This window comes from Aotus nancymaae, unplaced genomic scaffold (genome assembly GCF_030222135.1).
Source record: "Aotus nancymaae isolate 86718 unplaced genomic scaffold, 86718_ANA_hifiasm-v0.15.2.pri h1tg000010l, whole genome shotgun sequence".
In the NCBI taxonomy this organism is placed as follows: Eukaryota; Metazoa; Chordata; class Mammalia; order Primates; family Aotidae; genus Aotus; species Aotus nancymaae.
This window is the reverse complement of record NW_026988421.1, coordinates 34,187,662-34,206,689: the sequence shown is the minus strand read 5'-3', so window position 1 is coordinate 34,206,689 and position 19,028 is coordinate 34,187,662. Positions and strand designations below refer to the sequence as shown.

At 44.8% G+C, this 19,028-nt stretch overlaps 1 protein-coding gene across 3 annotated transcripts in view; it reads left to right on the top strand.

Moving 5' to 3' along the window:
- The window catches only part of DNTT (DNA nucleotidylexotransferase), a 43,580-nt gene extending 31,493 nt beyond the window's left edge, over nucleotides 1–12,087 (top strand). The window contains exons 9-11 of one of the 3 annotated variants that reach the window (XM_012439620.2): nucleotides 5,151–5,396; nucleotides 8,823–8,903; nucleotides 11,663–12,087. In XM_012439620.2, coding sequence (XP_012295043.2) covers nucleotides 5,151–5,396; nucleotides 8,823–8,903; nucleotides 11,663–11,749 — 414 coding nt within the window. In that variant the 3' untranslated portion in view covers nucleotides 11,750–12,087. Of the gene's footprint in view, nucleotides 1–108; nucleotides 1,631–5,150; nucleotides 5,397–8,819; nucleotides 8,904–11,662 lie in introns of those variants that run through there. The other 2 variants (XM_012439619.3, XM_012439621.3) reach the window with 2 other exon arrangements.
- Nucleotides 12,088–19,028: the final 6,941 nt, after the last annotated feature.

Sequence of the window (19,028 nt, the reverse complement as noted above, 5' to 3'; positions counted from 1 at the left end):
TACAAAGCCATATGACCTGCAATAAGAGTTTCCTGTTTTGGGTCCTAAAGTACATGTTATGAATATGTCCTAGATCTTGTTCAGTTATACTTACCCTATTGCCAGCAGGGCCAAGCGTGGCTATGCATTTGTGTTCGACATGCAGAGGCATTAAAGCACCCAAACAAAGTGAAAAGCATGCACTACGAAGTCCTGTGGAGTGTAAGCTGGAAAGCTGCAAGCTTGGGTGAGGGGGCAGGACTGCAAAGACTGGGATGACATCAGTCTAAGAGGTATCCATAGTGCCTTGAATTCTGTGCTGATCAATTACCATCTTGACTTTGTGCTGAGATGGAATGAAGGAAACTAATGAGGGCAAGCTGAGCCCCACAGAGGTCATGACTCAGCAACCCCCATCCATTGGGGAGATCAGGCTTGTGACAGGCCTATTGCCTGGTGGAGGAAACCAAAGTAAGCTAAGCTAACCCTGCACCCAGAGCCACATGCAGGCCCTGACTCCTGTTTAACTCTAGTGAGAGCCTCACCTCCCAGAGAGACCAGAGGGCCCTACCCTCGGGACGGGCTTGTGTTTCTCTCCACAGCTTCATCCTTTCTGAGTAGTTTTCATCTGTTGGGTGTGGACCAAGATCGCTCATATCCCAGAAAGGGAAGGCCTCATATAAAGTGAAAATAAGAGCTAGAAACACAACCCTCGGGCCAGGAGCACTGGAAATGAAGACTCAACTTTAGAGCCAGATCCAAATTCATCTCTGAGGCCATCCCAAACCCCCTCTGTCCCTCTCAGGAGAATGAACACAGGGCAGCCAGTGGCCCTAAGAGTGAACATAATAGACCAAGCTAGGGGATGGCGGCACAAGGAAGAATCAGTGAAGTGGCTCAAGCGGGAAAGATGAAAAATTCTCATTGATAGACAAGGGAGCACAGCCTGTGGACCCTGCTAGCTGAGGCCTGAAAGAGAGTGGGCTGCCTGGCTCCTTACCTGGAGGCCTTGCTGAAATGGACCCATCTGACCTTGGCACCCTCCCCTTCCCATGCCGACACTCTTAAAGACTGGAACGGGGTAGAGAGATAGCAGCAGATTGTCCTCTTTCCATTGGTCTTTCCTTTGTTTCAAGGAAGTCACACTGACTGCTGGTCCCAAGCAGGGATGGACATTTTATATGCAGGCACTGCAGCAGAGGCTGATGTTAATGTAAGATGTGAGTTTTAGATTTGGGATTTTAAAAGCATAGCCCCGCTATTCACTAGCTCTATGACTTGGAATGGGTTACTTAATCTTTCAAAGTTTCGCTTTCCTCATCTGTAAAACAGGGGTAACAAGCTTCTCTCATTCATTAAAGGAGCAGATTAAATGAAAGAATTAGATAAAGTACTTGGTGCAGTATCTGATGAGTGGCAAAAGCCTAACAAATGGTGATGACTGTTATCATTATCTCTTATGCACAATTATTTATTGACCTCTGTCTGAAAGCCTGGCACTGGACCAGGCGAAGGGACTCAGGAGTGGGTAGGGACTTACTCTTCCCCTTCACTAATTGACACGCATTGACAGCAGGGAGAAGCTGTGGGGCAGTTTGCAATTTGGTGTCTCAGCCCTGACTAGACCCCTGCAGCTCCAGGCCTTCCCACAATGCCTGGGTAGTGAAATCAGCAGATGAGTTCTTCATATATATTTATATACATAAAAAGAATTTGTCTGTATATGAAATATATGTATATATGGAGTCTCACTCTGTTGCCAGGCTGGAGTTCAGTGGCATGATCTCAGCTCACTGCAACCTCCACCTCCTGGGTTCAAGCAATTCTGCTTCAGCCTCCCAAGTAGCTGGGACTGCAGGCATGTGCCACCACACCCAGTTAAGTTTTGTATTTTTAATAGAGATGGGGTTTCACCATGTTGGCCAGGCTGGTCTTGATCTCTTGACCTTGTGATTCACCTGCCTCCCAAGGTGCTGGGGTTACAGGCGTGAGCCACTGCACCCGGCCAAGTTCTTCATATTTAGTTTTCGCCTCTGCCTCACTCCCATGCCCTGCCATGCTTACCAAAGACTGCACTTTCTAGATTATAAAGTGTATGCAGGTATACACCCGTACATTCTCTCACAACGTGCACAACATACACATCCAGTGTTTCAAAACACCTGCGGAGCATAGTGAATAACCAATGGTATCCATTCGAGTCACCCATCAGATGACTCTAAATGTGATCTTTGTAGGAAACCCTTAGGTCAGGGATGGGAGACAGGGAAGCAAAAATCTTGGAAATATTCATCTTGTGGGGAGGGCTGCCATCCCCAAAGACTCCATTAGCCTGGGTTCTCACTAGCACCAGTGGTTCAACCCAAAGAGGGGAGGTTAAATGGCTCTGGTTTTGGTTCCCGCCTGGTGGGTGAGACCCTGGGTACAGGACCCTCTCTGTTCTATGTGGCCACATCTCTAGGTCATGGAACTGCTGGGAGGTGGACTGTATTGACAGACATTAAAGGGTAAAGAATGTATTCACTTTAAGAAACTGACTTGAGTTTGAATACTGGGTGCCGAGTTGTCCCAGAAGGAGTTGGAGGGAATTGGAAGCAAAGGGCAGGAAAGGGATCCTGGCTAGAGAGCCTCACACTAAGCCTCGAAACCCTCCTCAGAAGGCGCCTGAGACTAAATTCAGATGGAGCCTTTTTCCTGTGGTAGATCAAGCTGAGTGCGTCTCCCTCCTGCCTTACAGTTCTCTTCCTGAGTACTGGCCGCTCTGCACTCTGGGGAGGATGGCAGGGACGGAGGAGCAGGGAAATTCTTCCTCCTAGTCAGGAGTTTCTCAGTGTCTGGTAGGAAAAATAAAAGAACGTGTTGATGTAAATATTCATTCAACCAGTGGGTATTGATGGGGAAGCCAGAGTGCAGAGGGCTGCCCAGCAGATAACCAGGGCTGGAGATCTAGAGGTGGCGTCAGGGGTTGTGTGCACGTTTGACAACTGTGCCCTCCTGCAGACAACCTTCTGAACATGGAGACAGGAGCATTGTGTTCAAGTATGCATTCCCAAACACCTTGCAAAATTCAAGACAAAACCCAATAAAGAATGGCCCATTTCTCTATTACCCACCAAGTGTCATCACCATGTGGCAGTAGCACAAGCAGCTTACTATTAGGAATCCAGCTTTGTGGGCTTTTTTTTTTTCTAAGGGAAGCTGTGATATTACAAATTTGGCTTTAATGTGACACTTGTTCATATTTTTTATATCTCCCTTTTCAAATTTACATCATTGAAATTTACGCAAAAGGTTGCTATACTGTGATAGTTTTAGCAAGTTTCCTTAAAAAGTAGACTTGTGCTTTCCTGAGCTGGTCATTGGAGGTTAACTACGGCAACATCTACTCCTCCTCCAGAGGTTCTTCCTATCATTGGTGCTTCCCCCTCCAAATGGTGTTTGTTCTTCAAGGCATTGGAGGGTGAACAGTTCCCTCTTTTGAGGTCAACAAAATAAAAAGTATCTTTTTGAATTGAAATAATGTATTTTGCAGGTTTGTAGAAGAAACAAGCGTGATTCCTAACAATAATCAATTTGCCAATGATGCCCAGAGTGTGGTCCCTGACCCAGGAACATCAGCATCACCTGGGAACCTGCTGGAAAATGCCCTCCCTGCCCCCTACTGCATCACTCTGGGGACAGAGCCCTGAAAACTGTGCTTTAGCAAATCTTCCAAATGCTTCTGATGATAAAGCTTTTAAACATCTAACCTAAAGAGTACATGGTAACAAATCACATCCCAGCAGCTATGATGACATGATTTGAGGGTTATTCGCTGTTTTTGTTGCCAGATTAAGCGGTTAATAGCACATTTCTCTTTCTCTTCCCCACATTTGCCCTGTGCCATCAGGAACTCCCACCAAGAATGGCAACTCGATGGGCACAGCTTAGAATCACTTGTCAACTTTCTGAATAGACAACTTTAGATGAAACGTATGTGGTTAACTTTATCCCACTTTCCCCAAGGCAGGCAGAGTAACACTTTTATGAGAAAGAGATTCCCAAGTGCTACCTAGAAATAGCAAGTCATCCTGCCCTAAAGTTACTCAGCCTCCAGCCACAACACTTTGGACCGGTTAAACCTGGTCATCAGTATTTGACACTGTCTTCATCCATTTACATTGCTATAAAGGAGTATCTGAGGCTAGGTATTTAATAAAGAAAAAAGATTTACTTGGCCCATAGTTCTGCAGGCTGTGTAAGAAGCATGACACCATTCATTTGCTTCTGGTGAGGCCTCAGGGGGCTTACACTCATAGCAGAAGGCAAGGAGAACTGGCAGGTGCAGAGGTCACAGGAGGAGAAAGAAAGCAAGAGAGAGTGGGGAGGGGCTAAGCTCTTTGTAACCCCCAGCTCTCATGGGAGCTAACAAAGTAAGAACTCACTCATTGCCATGAGGATGAGGACGGCACCAGGTCATTCATGGGAGATCGTCGCCTGTGACCCAAAGACCTCCCATTAGGCCCCACCTCGAACATTTGGGATCAAATTGCTACGTGAGGCTTAGGGGGACAAACATCCAAACTATAGCAGACATTAACTCAAAGCTGCCCCTCTGGAAACTATACGAATTTTTATTTCATTAGTTATTTATTTTTGAGACAGGGTCTTGCACTGTATCCCAGGCTAGAGTGCAGTGGTGTGATTATAGCTCACTGCAGCCTCAACCTCCCAGGCTCAGGGATCCTCTCACCTCAGCCTCCTGAGTAGCTGGGATTGCAGACGTGTGCCATCATCCCTGGCTAATTTTTAGATTTTATGGAAAGATGAGGTCTCATTATGTCACCAGGCTGGTCTGAAATTCCTCCAGCATGGCTTTTTGTTTATGGTTGGTTTGTTTTTAAAGGACTGAGGGAGGCTCAGAAGTGGAGAGAGAGATGTTTTTGCAGTCTTGCCACTAAGTGGCTTTGCCTCAGCCTCTCTCATTGCTAAATTCCTTTTCTGCAGAGGGAGGTTAATGGAACCACTTCCTTGTTTTTTTCTCCCAGTGTTTGCAGCTGGGCCTGTAATACAAGGCCAAACAGATGTCCATGTTCTACTCAAATCTGTAAAGATTTCATTAAGAATCCAGTGTAAAATCATTGATCCTCTTCGTCAGGGCCTTTTCCTAATGCTATTCTATTTGTTTTCAGGGATTACTTTTATATTATGATCTTGTGGAGTCAACGTTTGAAAAGCTCAGGTTGCCGAGCAGGAAGGTTGATGCTTTGGATCATTTTCAAAAGTGCTTTCTGATTTTCAAATTGCCTCGTCAAAGACTGGACAGTGACCAGCCCAGCTGGCAGGAGGGAAAGACCTGGAAGGCCATCCGTGTGGATTTAGTCATGTGCCCCTACGAGCGTCGTGCCTTCGCCCTGTTGGGATGGACTGGCTCCCGGGTAAGTGCAACATGGGATGATGTTAGCTTTCCAAAAGATGTAGGTCGAGTCTACCTAGGCCCAGGGGAGAGATGATGGCAGCAGGGGCCGGGTGACAGGGGAGGGGGCAGTACCTAGCAACCTCTAAATCAAGGCATCCTGTCCACACATGGTCAAGTTTACAGATTAATTTAGAACAGTTATTCCCAGTGTGTGGTCCCCAACACCAGCAGCAGCAGCCTTACCCGGAAACAGGTTAGACATGGAAATTCTTCACCTTACTCCAAACCTATGGAATCAAATCAGAATCTCTGGGGATTTCAGCCGAGAAATTTGTGTTTGGAAAAGGCCTCCAGGTGTTTCTGATGCAGCTCAAGTGGGAGAACCACTGAAGTACAGAAACTGGCAAGGGGGTTGAAAAAGGAAACAATGAAGTGAAGAGGCAGCTCACAGATTGGGAAAAAATACCTGCGTATCGTACATCAGATAAGGGGCCGTTACTCAGGATATACACAGAAACCAAAAGGCCCAATAACAAGAAAACAAATAACCCTATTTTAAAATGGGCAAAGGATTTGAATAGACATTTCTCGAAAGGAGACGTACAAATGGCAAGTAGATATTGCCATCTTGCTCAACATCTGTAATCATTAGAGAAATGCAAATTAAAACCACAATGAGATGTTACCTTACATCTGTCGGATTGGCTATTATCAAAAACCTGAAAGACAGCAAGTGTTGGTGAGGCTGTGGAGGAAAGGGAACCCTCTTATACTGTTGGTGGTGTTGTAAATTACACATTTTGGAAAATAGTGTGGAAGTTCCTCAAAAAACTAAAAATAGGGCCACCGTATGATCCAGCAATCCTACTTCTGGGTATATATCCAGAGGAAATGAACTCAGCGTGTCAAAGAGAGGTCTGTACTCCCGTGTTCATTGCAGCATGATACACAATAGCCTAGATATTATATAAAAACAATCTAAGCATCCCCAACAGATGAATGGAGTTTTAAAATGTGGCATATATGCACAGTGGAGTATGACACAGCCCTTTGAAAACAGGACATTCTGTCATTTGAGACAATGTGGTCAAACCTAGAGGACATTATGTTAAGTGGAGTAAGTCAGACACTGAGAGACAAATACTGTATGATCTCATTTCTGTACATGTGGAATCTAAAAAAGTCAAATTCACAGAAGTAGAGAATAGAATGTAAAGTGGTGGTTAGCAGAGGTTAGGAGGTGAGGGCAGAAAATGGGCAGGGAAAAGGGTCAACAAGTACAAAGTTCTGGTCAGAGAGGTGGAATAAGCTTTGTTCTATCGCACAGCATAGTGACTATAGTTAATAATAATGTACATTTCAAAGAAGCAAAACGAGAGGATTTGTAATGTTCTTTCCACAAAGAAAGGGTAGATGTTTGAAGGGATGGACATGCTAATTAGTCTGATTTTATCATTCTGCAATGTATATACATGTATCAGAATATCATATTGTAACCCCCAAACACTTACAATTATTATATGTTAATTAAAAATAAAATCAAGCTATAACATTTTTTTAAAAGAGCACAAGTTGGGTTCATCCCAGACCTGGTTGCAAGCTGCTGCTCTGCTTCTTACTGTTGGGTGATCTTGGACAGGTTCCCTCTATCCTGTAAAACTCCATTTTCCCATCAGGAAAATGAGGACGATGACCTTAGCTACTTCCCTGGGTTGCAGAGACATTAGGTGAGATGATGTTCTCAAAGCCTCAGCACCAAGCCAGCATGTCGCCAGTACTAGATAAGCAGTAGCTCCCACCTCCTGCCATTCACAGCAGAGGACACCTGTGATTTGAGTCCCATTCACACGTGTTCCACCCTCCAAACTAAACGCCTCACCCTGTTTCTCCTGCTTCCCCAGGTAGCTGGCCATTGCTTTGAGTGAAATGAGTTCGTAGAGGGTTTTATACAGATGAATGACACAACACAGATTAATTGTTCTCAGATTTGGGTTAAATGTCAGGTGTCTTTGCTTTGGACTGGAATTATTTCAGCACAACTTAGCACTGGGATTTCTTACTCTAATAAAAAATGTTGACTGACAACTAAATGCTTCTATCATTCTTAAAAAAGGAGGAAGAAAAGAAACAATAAATGCATTTTATCTGATACACATAAATCTTTGGGAACACAGAGTCGATTGAGAAAGGGGAAAGTTCCAGAAAGAAGTCCTTGGTCATGCAAGGTCATGCCAGTTAAGCATCACTGGCTGAAGTGGTTGACCTTTGCCCATTTTATTTTTAAGATGGACATGTTTTCAGCACATTCTAGTCTCTTTTCTCAGAGTTGTCAGAAATTGTTGCTATTGATTCTGCAAGGCACTGGTAGAACCAATTTTCATTTTTTAGCTGGGTGACTTTATTTTATTTATTTATTTATTTATTTTTAAGATGGGTTTTCACCATGTTGGTCAGGCTGGTCTTGAACTCCCAACCTCAGGTGATCTGCCCGCCTTGGCCTCCAAAGTGCTTGGATTACAGGTGTGAGCCACCACGCCCGGCCACTGGGTGACTTAAAACAAATAAAGGACTTCTAATTGCAAAGTCCATCTTCTCACCCAGCCCGGGGTTAGCTTTCCTAAAATAGGAAATTGTTCCTTACCACTAGAGGGCGCCAGTATCCCAGGCTTGCTCCCTAGTCCCTCAAGAAGAGGACAAAATTTCTAGATTGTGTTTCTCTCAGGAAAAGCAGCCTCCACGACAATTCATTGCCCTCCTTTCCCAAGGTGTCCCTGTCCTCTGTCTTAGGCTTCATGTGTGGCTCCCTTTAGTCTCAGAGCCCATTCCTGACTGTGGGAGATGTCATCCAGGAGCAGGTGACTTAGACCATGAGTTTCATGGCATCTCAGTATGAAAGGATGTTAAAGCCAGAGGGAGCCTTAGTTATGTCCTTCCTCCATCCTTTCATTCACTCAATCAAGATTCAGGGAATCTGGATGACTTGACAGGAGATGCACAGCCAGGTAGGGACAAAATCCAGGCTGGAATGGGTTCTCTGACTCCTCCATTCTCTTTTACAATAATAATATTCCAAATCATTTAAACCCACCAAACTATTATTTATCCAGCATTTACTCTGGACCAAGCATTATTCTGGCACAATGCTCACGCTATTCATTTATTCATTCAGTGAAACATTTGCTATACATCTTCTCACGTGAGGCACTATTTGAGGGAATATGGTTGTGGACAGAACAAACCAGGTTCCTGCCCTCACAGAGCTTACATTCTAGTGTGCTTATGGGAACACGGACCTCTGTCACCAGAGAGCTTGGCCCTGGGGGAGGAAAATCACTTTGAGAATGTTTAGTGGAGTTATATATTTCACTACAGGGATGTAGGCACCTAATACTGAAGACATTCTAGGCGTGATGATAATTTATTTTAACTATCTCCTGTCCAGCAGTTTGAGAGAGACCTCCGGCGCTATGCCACACATGAGCGGAAGATGATTCTGGATAACCATGCTTTATATGACAAGACCAAGGTACAGTTCTCTCCTAAAATGGGCTACTTTGATCCTCATCCCCAAGGCTGGCCCCCTGAGCTCTTTTCATGAACTGATATTAGTATCCAGGTATGATTTCCTTTGTTACGCGTGTTCCACTTCCAGTTGATCATAGTTGAGGACAGCAGGAAAGATTTCCACAGAGTCACAGTTTCCACCTGGCCCAGAATGCACTTCGAGAACTTTTGGCTGAAAGATGATGAGCTAATTGGGCTTCCAGAACCAGTCCAGCAGTGAACATTAACTGGGTTTGGTATATCCTTGGTGTTGGCAATGAGTAACTCCAAAGTAACCAGGAATCCTCAGAAATCACAAATACTACTTGTGTACCCCTCAAACGCAGGGGGCAGTGGCATTTTGAGTGGCCACGCAGGCCATTAATGACAGTCTCCTGCAAGAAAGAGAGCAACAGAGCTGCCCTGAGACATGAATGAGCAGCCAGCTAGTCTCATTCACCAGCTATGTCATTCATTTGGTGTGCTAGTCTTACTGCCATCACTATCCAATTCATGCCTCAGCAAAATGATAGATTACTGTAGAAGTTATAAAGAGTTAAATATCCAGCTGTTAAATACACACGTTCTAAAGGGCTACTCTTTTTACAGTGATCAAGGACACCAAAATAGGCTCCGGGGGGAAGAAGACTCAAAATAACTAGAAGTAATGGTACTGGCAGGGCGCAGTCGCTCACGTCTGTAATCCCAGCACTTTGGGAGGTGAGGCAGGGGGGACACTTGAGGTTAGGAGTTCAAGATCAGCCTGGCCAACATGGTGAAACCCTGCCTCTATGAAAAATACAAAAAATAACCAGGTGTGGTGGCTCGTGCCAATAATCCCAGCTACTCGGGAGGCTGAAGCAGGAGAATTGCTTGAATCTGGGAGGTGGAGGCTGCAGTGAGCCAAGATCACATCACTACACTCCAGCCTGGGCAACAGAGTGAGACTCTGTGTCAGAAAAAAAAGAAAGTAATGATCCTTTCCCTCTAGGAGCTTGTAGTCTAAATGAGGTGTACTCAGAGTTGTCTCAGTTACAAAGGTCAGAAATCAAATCTAAAGTGGCATAAAAAAAAGGAACTTGGATTATATACTGCAGTATCCAAGGGTTGAGGGGTGGCTGCATATGGGTGCTCAGGCAGGCTTCCCTCAGCTTTGGCTTTATTCTCAGGCAGGTTTTCCCATTAGTCCCACTATTACAGTTACTCCAACAGACAAGAGCCTCTTTCCTTTCTTTTCTTCTCTCTTTTTTCTTTTTCCTTTTTTTTTTTCAGATGGAGTTTCGCTCTTGTTGCCCAGACTGGAGTGCAATGACATGATCTCAGCTCACCGCAACCTTTATCTCCCGGATTCTAGCCATTCTCCTGCCTCAGCCTCCTGAGTAGCTGAGATTACAGGCATGTGCCACCACTGGCTAGTTTTGTATTTTTTTTTTTTAGTAGAGACGGAGTTTCTTTTTGTTGTTCAAGGCTGGTCTCAAACTCCCGACCTCAAGTGATCAACCCAACTCAGCCTCCCAAAATGCTGGGATTATAGGCCTGAGCCACCATGCCCGGTTAAGAGCCTCTTTCCTAATAATTACCCCAAGAATCCTAACTGATATTCCTTGGCCCGGCCTGAGTCATGTGCCTATCCCTGAACCCATTACTGTGGCTCTGATTGGCCAGACTTGGGTCATGTGCTTCTTCTTGGAATTGGGAGCAGCTCCACATAACCCTCCTGGACTGAGAGTCAAGTGGAGTGGTTTGCCATAGAAAAGTCCACGTGTGCTGGGCGTGGTGGCTCACTCCTGTAATCCCAGCATTTTGGGAGACTGAGGTGGGCAGATCACAAGGTCAGGTGTTCAAGACCAGCCTGGCCAACATGGTGAAACCCCATCTCTACTAAAAATACAAAAAGAGGCAAGAGAATCACTTGAACCCGGGAGGCGGAGGTTGCAGTGAGCCAAGACCGCACCATTGCACTGTAGCCTGGGAGAAAGAGCAAGACTCTGTCTAAAAAAAAGAAAGAAAGAAAGAAAGAAAAATCCAGGTGCTGCTCACAAAAGAGGGAGCTGTGGATGCTGGCAGGAAAGCCTTGGATGCTGAGCATGTAGGTGAAGGCAGATTCACATAGTACAATGAAGGAACACTTGCAAATTAACATACTAAATAGTTCAATGTAAGCCAGTAACTTCTATGTGCCTAGCACTGTGCTTTGTACAAGAAGGGATGGAGGAAAAGAGCTGCTGGGTCCTAAAGAGATCATAGGGTGGGATCCTGCTGGGGCTAGAGGCAAGCATAGAAAGCTAGAGGAAAACCCAACACATACAAGTACCCTATAATTATCAGCAGTATGTAATTATGACTGCATGTTAGAATTACCCAGTGCTTTCAAATAAGTAAGACCTCTCCTGAGCTTCTGATTTCACTGGACTGGCATATGACTCAAGCTTCAATGTTTATTTTTTAAACTCCATCAGGTTGTTATAATAAACAGCTGTGGTTCAGAACTACAGCCCATAGGAAAAATATCCAAATGGCTTTTGCTGAATGCATTAAAGCTGTTATGATTTTACCTTAATTCATTTAGTACCATATTTTGGAAAGTCAGTTAAAATGACTTTTTATACTCGGAAGCAGGGAATTATGTTCGGACTATAATTCATTCTGACAAGGCAGTTTTATAAGTAACACTTCCACTGTGTCCACACCATGGTGCTTATGGAAAATACCTAATGCACGTATTTCTTGTTATATTTTCAGAGGATGTTCCTCAAAGCAGAAAGTGAAGAAGAAATTTTTGCGCATCTGGGATTGGATTATATTGAACCATGGGAAAGAAATGCCTAGGAAAATGTTAACATTTTTTCCCTGTTCTTTTCAAGTTAAATAAATAATGCTTCATGTTAGTAAAAGATGCCTTGGGAAAATTCTGGGTTATTTAGGTCTTATCGAAATGCAGATTGCCACTAGAAATATATAGCCTTGGAAACATGGAAAGGCGCCACGTGGTAATGGGTAAGATACTAATAGACCATGTTTATGACTGTTGCGTAGAATTCACAATGCATTTTTCAAGAGAAACGATGTTGTCATTGGTGGCTCATTCAGAGAAGCTCATCAAAGCCCGCTTTGTTCACAGTGCAGCTGAAATACTGTATATCTTCAATAAAAACAGGAGGAAACAAGATGATGAAATCTGATTTTCTTCACTCAAATATTATAAACTATTTTAAAACACAGGTGTAACCAAGTGGAAGAATAGAGCTTACAGTTTTTCTTAAGGGGACAAACAGGTTTAATGCAGATGCAGAGATTCCAGCGGGGATTCTGGGTCCCTTCTGGAGGTTGTGGAGGAGGGGTGCTGCCTCTGAACTGGCTCAGTTTGGCTCAGTACCTGCTTCTCTCCAGCCACTGTACAGCTGGCTCCCTAAGCATCCCGGCACAGGACCACATAAGGGATGTATTCTCCTTGCCATCATGCTGAAGGAAAGGCAATGTCCTAAACCACTAAAGAAATATCCTTCTTTTTTCCATCTTGGAGCTTCTGTCTACACCTTATGGCTCAGTCTCTCAGGAAGTCAGTCTCTCTTGGCTTCTTCATCTGAGGGCACCCAAGGGAAGGGAGGGAGCCCTGGCTGAGGAGGCCTTTGCAACTTTCAGGCTCTGGACCTGTTCTCTCCTTTTGCCTCCTCCAGGAAGCATAGGCCTTTTGCCTTGAAGGGAATTAACAGGTCATCTGTTCCAGCTGCTTCAGTGTCTTCAGCCTGCTAAAGAGCGGGGAGGCCATGACAACCCTTCTCCCTTCCTTCTAGTCCCTCTGGGAAGAGGATTTTGGGAGATACAGGACTCCATGGAGAAGTATGATGCTCCCAAGATGCACAGGAAAGGAGATTCTTCGCCTTTTTAGGATTAGAACCTAGGGGTGGTGGTGGCAGGAGGTGGGGGTGGATAATAGTTTGTATTGCCAAAAATTCAGCATAACAAGCCATTCTCAAACCCAGAGGCTTAAAACTATACAGATCTACACACTGGCTAGTTTGGCTGACCGAGGCTGGGCTCTGCCCCTCACATCCCTCATCCTCCTCCTGGGACCCTAGGGCTCACGTGGGCATGTGCTTCTCATGATGCCACAGAGCCACAAGAGGAAGAGAACCCAAGTGTGCAAGCACTTTCCAAGACTCTTTTCAGTCTGTGTCTAAAGCATGTCACATCTATGCCTCAAGGGGTGGAAATTGTGTCCTGTCCCAGTGGGACAGTGTGCAACAGCACAGTTACAGGGCAAATTGCACTGATGCAAGGGAAGAAAAGGTCCATGGGTGCACGCTACTTTTCAAAGACCGATGCCTCATGTTCTCACTGATAAGTGGGTGTTGAGCAATGAGAATACATGGACACAGGGAGGGGAACATCATATACCAGGGCCTGGAAGGTGGGGGAGCTAGGGGAGGAATAGCAGGATGTGGGGCGTTTGGGGAGGGGTGGCATTAGAAGAAATACCTAATGTAGATGATGGGGCGATAGATGCAGCAAACCATCACACACACATAAAAAGAAAGATGTTTTGTCTCCTTTTCACTCTCTTCTCCCTACAGACCGACTCACTGAATCCTGGTAGACTGCAAGGTGCCATTTGAAGCTGACAAGAGGGGGCTTTTGCTCAGCAGGGCACTGAGCCCTGTTCAGGAATGGGTCATTAGCTGTGTTCACTCAGTTATTCAGCAGACATAATTGATAGGGTGACCATTCATCCTGGTTTGACTGGGACAGTTCCAGTTTATGCCTCTTGTCCCTGCATAATTATGATAGCACACCCTTTTCCTCTTAAAATTTTCTGGTTTGAAGGATAAATTATATGGTCATTGTATTTATGAGCCCCTACTGTGTGCCAAGTACTGTTCTTGGCACTGAGGACTCAGAGAAGAACAAAACTTCTTGTCCCTTCTCACAAGGAGTTATAGTGACTTCTCTGTTTATTACCTCTTGGGAACCAAAGTCCACCCCGGGGAGTCAGGTAGATCTTGCTGAGAAGAGGGAATCCCCGACAGAACTTCCCTGAGCCTACAGATATCAGGATGGGGCAGGTGCTGGGATGAAGCTTGAGGTGAGGGGAGTGGGAATGATGAAACCTGTCTCTGGTGGTGGGTGTGTGGGGAGAGAAAGCCAGAGGATGGACTGGTCTGTGTTCCTGATTGGTGACAACTTTGCAGAAGCCCGAGGTGTAGGCCTGGCGCTTTCTCCCCACATTACCCAGGAGATCACAAGGGAATGGGAAAGGAGCCCGCGGTACCGGGGCAAACTCGGAAGACTATTAGCCCATGTCCAGGGGGACATAGCTGGAGAGGAGCATTGAGGAAGGTGCCAGAGGGAAGGAGAGGGGCACAGTGATGTCTGATTGGATGGGAACAGGTCCCCAGCCAGAGGTGGCTTCCGTGGATTGGGGGACTCAGTGACCGGCCTCTGGTAGTCAGTGTTAGACTGCACATCAGGTTCACGGCTCACCAGTTTCTCCACGACTTCATGGTTTGACCAGCATTACCCAGACTCCCCTTCCTTTGATTATTTAGCAGAACTCTCTGGGGCTGGGTTTGGGCAGTGCCTGGGAGATGGGACTTGATATCAACACATGATCAAGAGCAGCCCAAGCCCTCCGGGGAGGGAAAACGATCATGTCAGTCCTGCCAGTGCTCAGCTGTCATGGGTGCCTGGGCCCCAAGCGGGAAGCCAAACAGCACCTCAGACAGGATGAGCAAATGGGTGGAGAGGGTGCTTTAATCAAAGCTCCTCTAGACACCCCTCAAACTTAAAGGGGGCGAGGGACGAAGATCTCATGAAACCCAAGGGCTGAAAACAGCGCATCTGGGCATCCTGCAACCACGCCTCAAAAGAGTCAGCCAGCATCACCCACTCCCTGACTGTCAAGAGCCCCACAGTCTTGCTCGGCTTTGCCTAAAAATCACTGACTCCCCATTGGTATTTTCTGAAACAGAAAATGTGATAGGTCTAGCTGACCAGCCTAATCTAAGCCACATGGTCATTGGTTACTCTTCAGCCAATAGACAGGCTCCCTTTGAGTCAGGTGTGCATAACGGGTCGAATCGGTCATAACCGAGATGCCGGGAAGTGTGACATACAGGAAGAGAGGGCTGTGGCTGGGGCAGTTTCTCCAGGACCCGCTGTGGTCAGGGTGAGAACCGAAATCCAGGGGGAACACGGAGAATTCTAGGAGACTGGGAGCTGCAGCTTGGGACAGAGATGCTCCGTGGAACCTGAGCCGCCCAGGCCTTCCGGGTTTGGCCCACTGTCCGAGTTAGAGAAGCCTCAGGGTCTGCCCCAGGACTCCTCACCATCTTCGCCACTGGAGAAATGCATCCTCAGAGTCAGCCGAGAAGTCAGCAAGGAGCTCAGGCATCCTGGCAGCGGGGGCGAGGTTAATCAAAGAACAGGGCAGTCAGGGTCTGAAATCCAGATCTCTTCTTCATTTTATCTGCCTCTTGGAGTAGAGGCTTGGAAAACAAGGAAGGAAGATGAGCAACCAAATGACTACACTGGAGGTAAATGACTGATTGACATGAAAGCAGGAGAGCTCTCACCTGGAGGAAGAGATTTATTGCCCAACTAGGAAAGTACAGTACAGGCTTAGAAAGCCTGGGGGGAGATCCCGGTGGGCTGAGGATGGCTTCACAGAGGAGAGGGATTTGAGCAGGTTTTAGTGAATGGAGGGATTTGGGTCTACAAATAGTGGTTCAAGCACGGAGACCCGGGAAGGTGGACTGTGTTCTGAAGACCTTGAAAGGGACAGCTGAGCCAGAGCTTTTGTTTTTGGAATGAAATTCTAAAAATGAACTTCCCAAGACTTCTCTTACCCACTTAAAACTTGAAAGGGAGAAAAAGAAATTTTTGTTATGTATGACAGAAATAAAAAACAGGCAGACTGTGGGTCAAACAGCCCATAGACATTTTTTGTCTGGCTGTCACGGTATTTTAGGAATTTTTGAATTAGTAGCCAATGCTTAAAACGTGATAGAGTACATTTTCTTTTTAAAGGATGTATGGCTTCTTTTGGAAGACAAAAGACATGGTAAAAATAGGCTGCATTCCCTCTTGGCTTTGATATTCTAGAGCCCCCAGTAGCTGGCTGTGTACTCTCTAGCTCAGCCCACACCCTGTCACCAGCCTGCTGCCTCCCTACTGAGAATGTCTGGCCAGGCCTAGGCTTCTGTGGTCCTGAGCCCCAGAGTAGAGGGCAGAACCCTGGGTGGAGCTGGGCACTGCAGCTGCTTCACTAGCACACTGCACCACCCGGGGCCAGTCATGCTCTGTCTGGACTAATTTTCCTCACCTGTAGAATTAGGGGTTGACCCAAATGGTCAAAAGGCCCTTTCCAGTTTGTAATGATGATGCAAAAGCTATGCTCCACATCTGATAGTAAATGCACCCAAGCTAGCCCACAGGGAGGATGGCTGGGTGGCAGGAATTTCACCACTGCCCCTCCCTTTAGACGCTGACACTTGCTCCACCCAACCCAGAACCCTTAAAGACACAAGTGACAGCAAGGCTCTTCCAATTAATCAGAAGAGAACTTCTTTCTTTAATTGTGGTAAAATATACGTAACATAAATCTTACCATTTTAACCATTTTTAGCCACTCATTTCAGTGGAGCTAAATTGAGCACATTCACAGTATTGTGTGGCCATCACCACCATCCATTTCCAGAGCTTTTTCTTCAGCACAAACACAAATTCTTCACTCATTAATTAAGCAGACACTCCCTATTCCCCTCAGGCCCTGGGAACTTTGATTCTATTTTCTGTCTCTATGAATTTGCCTATTGTAGGTACCTCATATAAGGTTTTATAGAATGGGAGGATCTACCATTTGTGGAATCATGCAGTATTTGTCTTTTTGTTTCTGGCTTTTCAGCATCATGCTTTAAAACTTCATTCAGGTTGTGGCATGTGTCAGAATTTGCTTCCTTTTTAAAGCTGAATAATCTTCCACTATAGACATATACCACATTTTGTTTATTCATCCATCAATTAATGGATATTTGGGTTGTTTCTACCTTTTGGCTATTGTGATTAATGCTGCTGTGAACATTGTCATACAAATATCTGTTTGAGTTCCTGCTTTCAATCCTTTTTGTAGGGACCTAGTAATAAAATTGTTGGATTCAATGGTTATTCTATACTATGTTTAGCTTTTTATGGAACCACTGTATTGTTTTCTATAGCAACTGCACCATATTACATTGTTAACCAGTAGTGCTCAGGCTTTCCAATTTCGCCACATCCTCAACACTTACCTTCTATCAAAGGATAACAATGGTCAAAAGACAACAATGGTTATCTTCTGTGTTGTCTGTTTTATAATAGCTGTCCTAATGGGTGTGAAGTGGCATTTGAAAACTTTTGCCCATCCTAGAACCCAAAGGCAGTCCAGGTTGAAACTAACACACTGAAAGGGCCTCAGGTATGTGTGTGAGTGTTACATCTTGAGTGGATGGCTAAAAAAAGCTGGGGACAACATGAGGGTGGACAGCAGCCACCCCCACTGAGAAAGGCCACATGACAAGTTGTATTCACATGCCTCAAATCCCAAAATCCACAAAGTATTCTAGTCTTTTATGCTGCCCAGTGTTTGCCAGTTATGATATTCAAGATTATTTTAGGTAGTAAGTAGACGAATATTTTCATACTGATACAATCAGTATTTATTGAGTGCTTACTATGTAACAGTCATTTTTCTAGGCACAGGGTGTAGAAAAGATAACAAAACTGTCAAAAATCTCTGCCTGTATGATTATAAGCATAAAGCTTACATTCTAGAAAGATGTTTATTTATGTTCGAAAGGTGTTACAAAAATGGTTCCTTATTGATGGTAGTGATACAGAGCTTCCTTTTTGGAGTACGCTTATTTAAATAAGAAAAGTGACTCCAGGTCAGGGAAATCATTTAGGAAATATTACCAGTAGAATGAGGATGTGGTAAGAATGAGGACAGAGGGATGCAGGTGGCTGATATTCGGAAAATGTGCAGGTGGCCTTGCCACCTTCCTTGAGCAACTCCCCAGTCCTGTTCTCTGGAGGCCCCCACCACACAATAGCCCCAGGAGGTCCATGCTGGAGGAGGTTTCCCCATCAGAGAACCTCACAGATTCTAAATGCTGTTTTCCTTATTTGAAAAGGCCTGCTGGAGATGCCACAAATGCCCGTGTCTTTTTTTTTTTCTTTTTTGCTGTAAGCCAGAATTCTTAACAGTTCTGGACACGTTTTTCTGCTGTAAGCCGGAATTTTTCTCAATTATGGTGGTGACTAGTTACCAGAACTCAGCCTTCGCCAGTGCCTCCTACTTTGGGAGCAGAGTGCCCTCTGATGGCTCACAGAAGAACCCTTGCCTGCAAGTACAGTATGATACAGCAGATCAAGTAAGAAGCAAATTATCTGTTAAAAACATTGGAATTATATGTAAGAAGCCATGGATCACCGATGCTCTAATTGTTCACTTCTTTTTCCAGACTTTTAAATCTGTGTTTTATTTTGGGTAGTTTTTATTGCTGTGTCTTCAAACTTACTGATATTTTCCTCTGCAATGTTTACGGTTTTATTAATCCTCTCCAGTATTTTTTCTCACACATTGTAGTTTTCATCTTTAGATGCATGAGTTAGGTTTTAAAAACTATCTTCCATGCTTCTATTTAACATATTCAATTTTCTCTCTAGCTTATTAAATATATGGAATATAGTTGTATCTGTTTCATTGTCCTTGTCTACTAATGACATCATCTGTGCCAATTTTGAGTCAATTCCTATTAACTGAGTATTCTCCTCAATATGAGTTACATTTTCCTCCCTCTTTGCAAGCTTGGTAATTTTATATTGGATTGCTAGACATGGTGAATTTTTTCCTGGATATTTTTGTATTCCTGTTAATATTTTGGAACTTTGTTCCAGGATGTGGTTAACTTACTTGGAAACAGTTTGATGTGTCCATGATCATCTTGCTTTTGAGCTTTATTAAGCAGCACTGATGTAGTTTACTCCAGGGTTAATATTCTTCCTCACTACTGAGGCAATACTTTCCTCAGTGTCCTACCTGATGCCTGGTGAATCGTGATGTTTTCTTTTC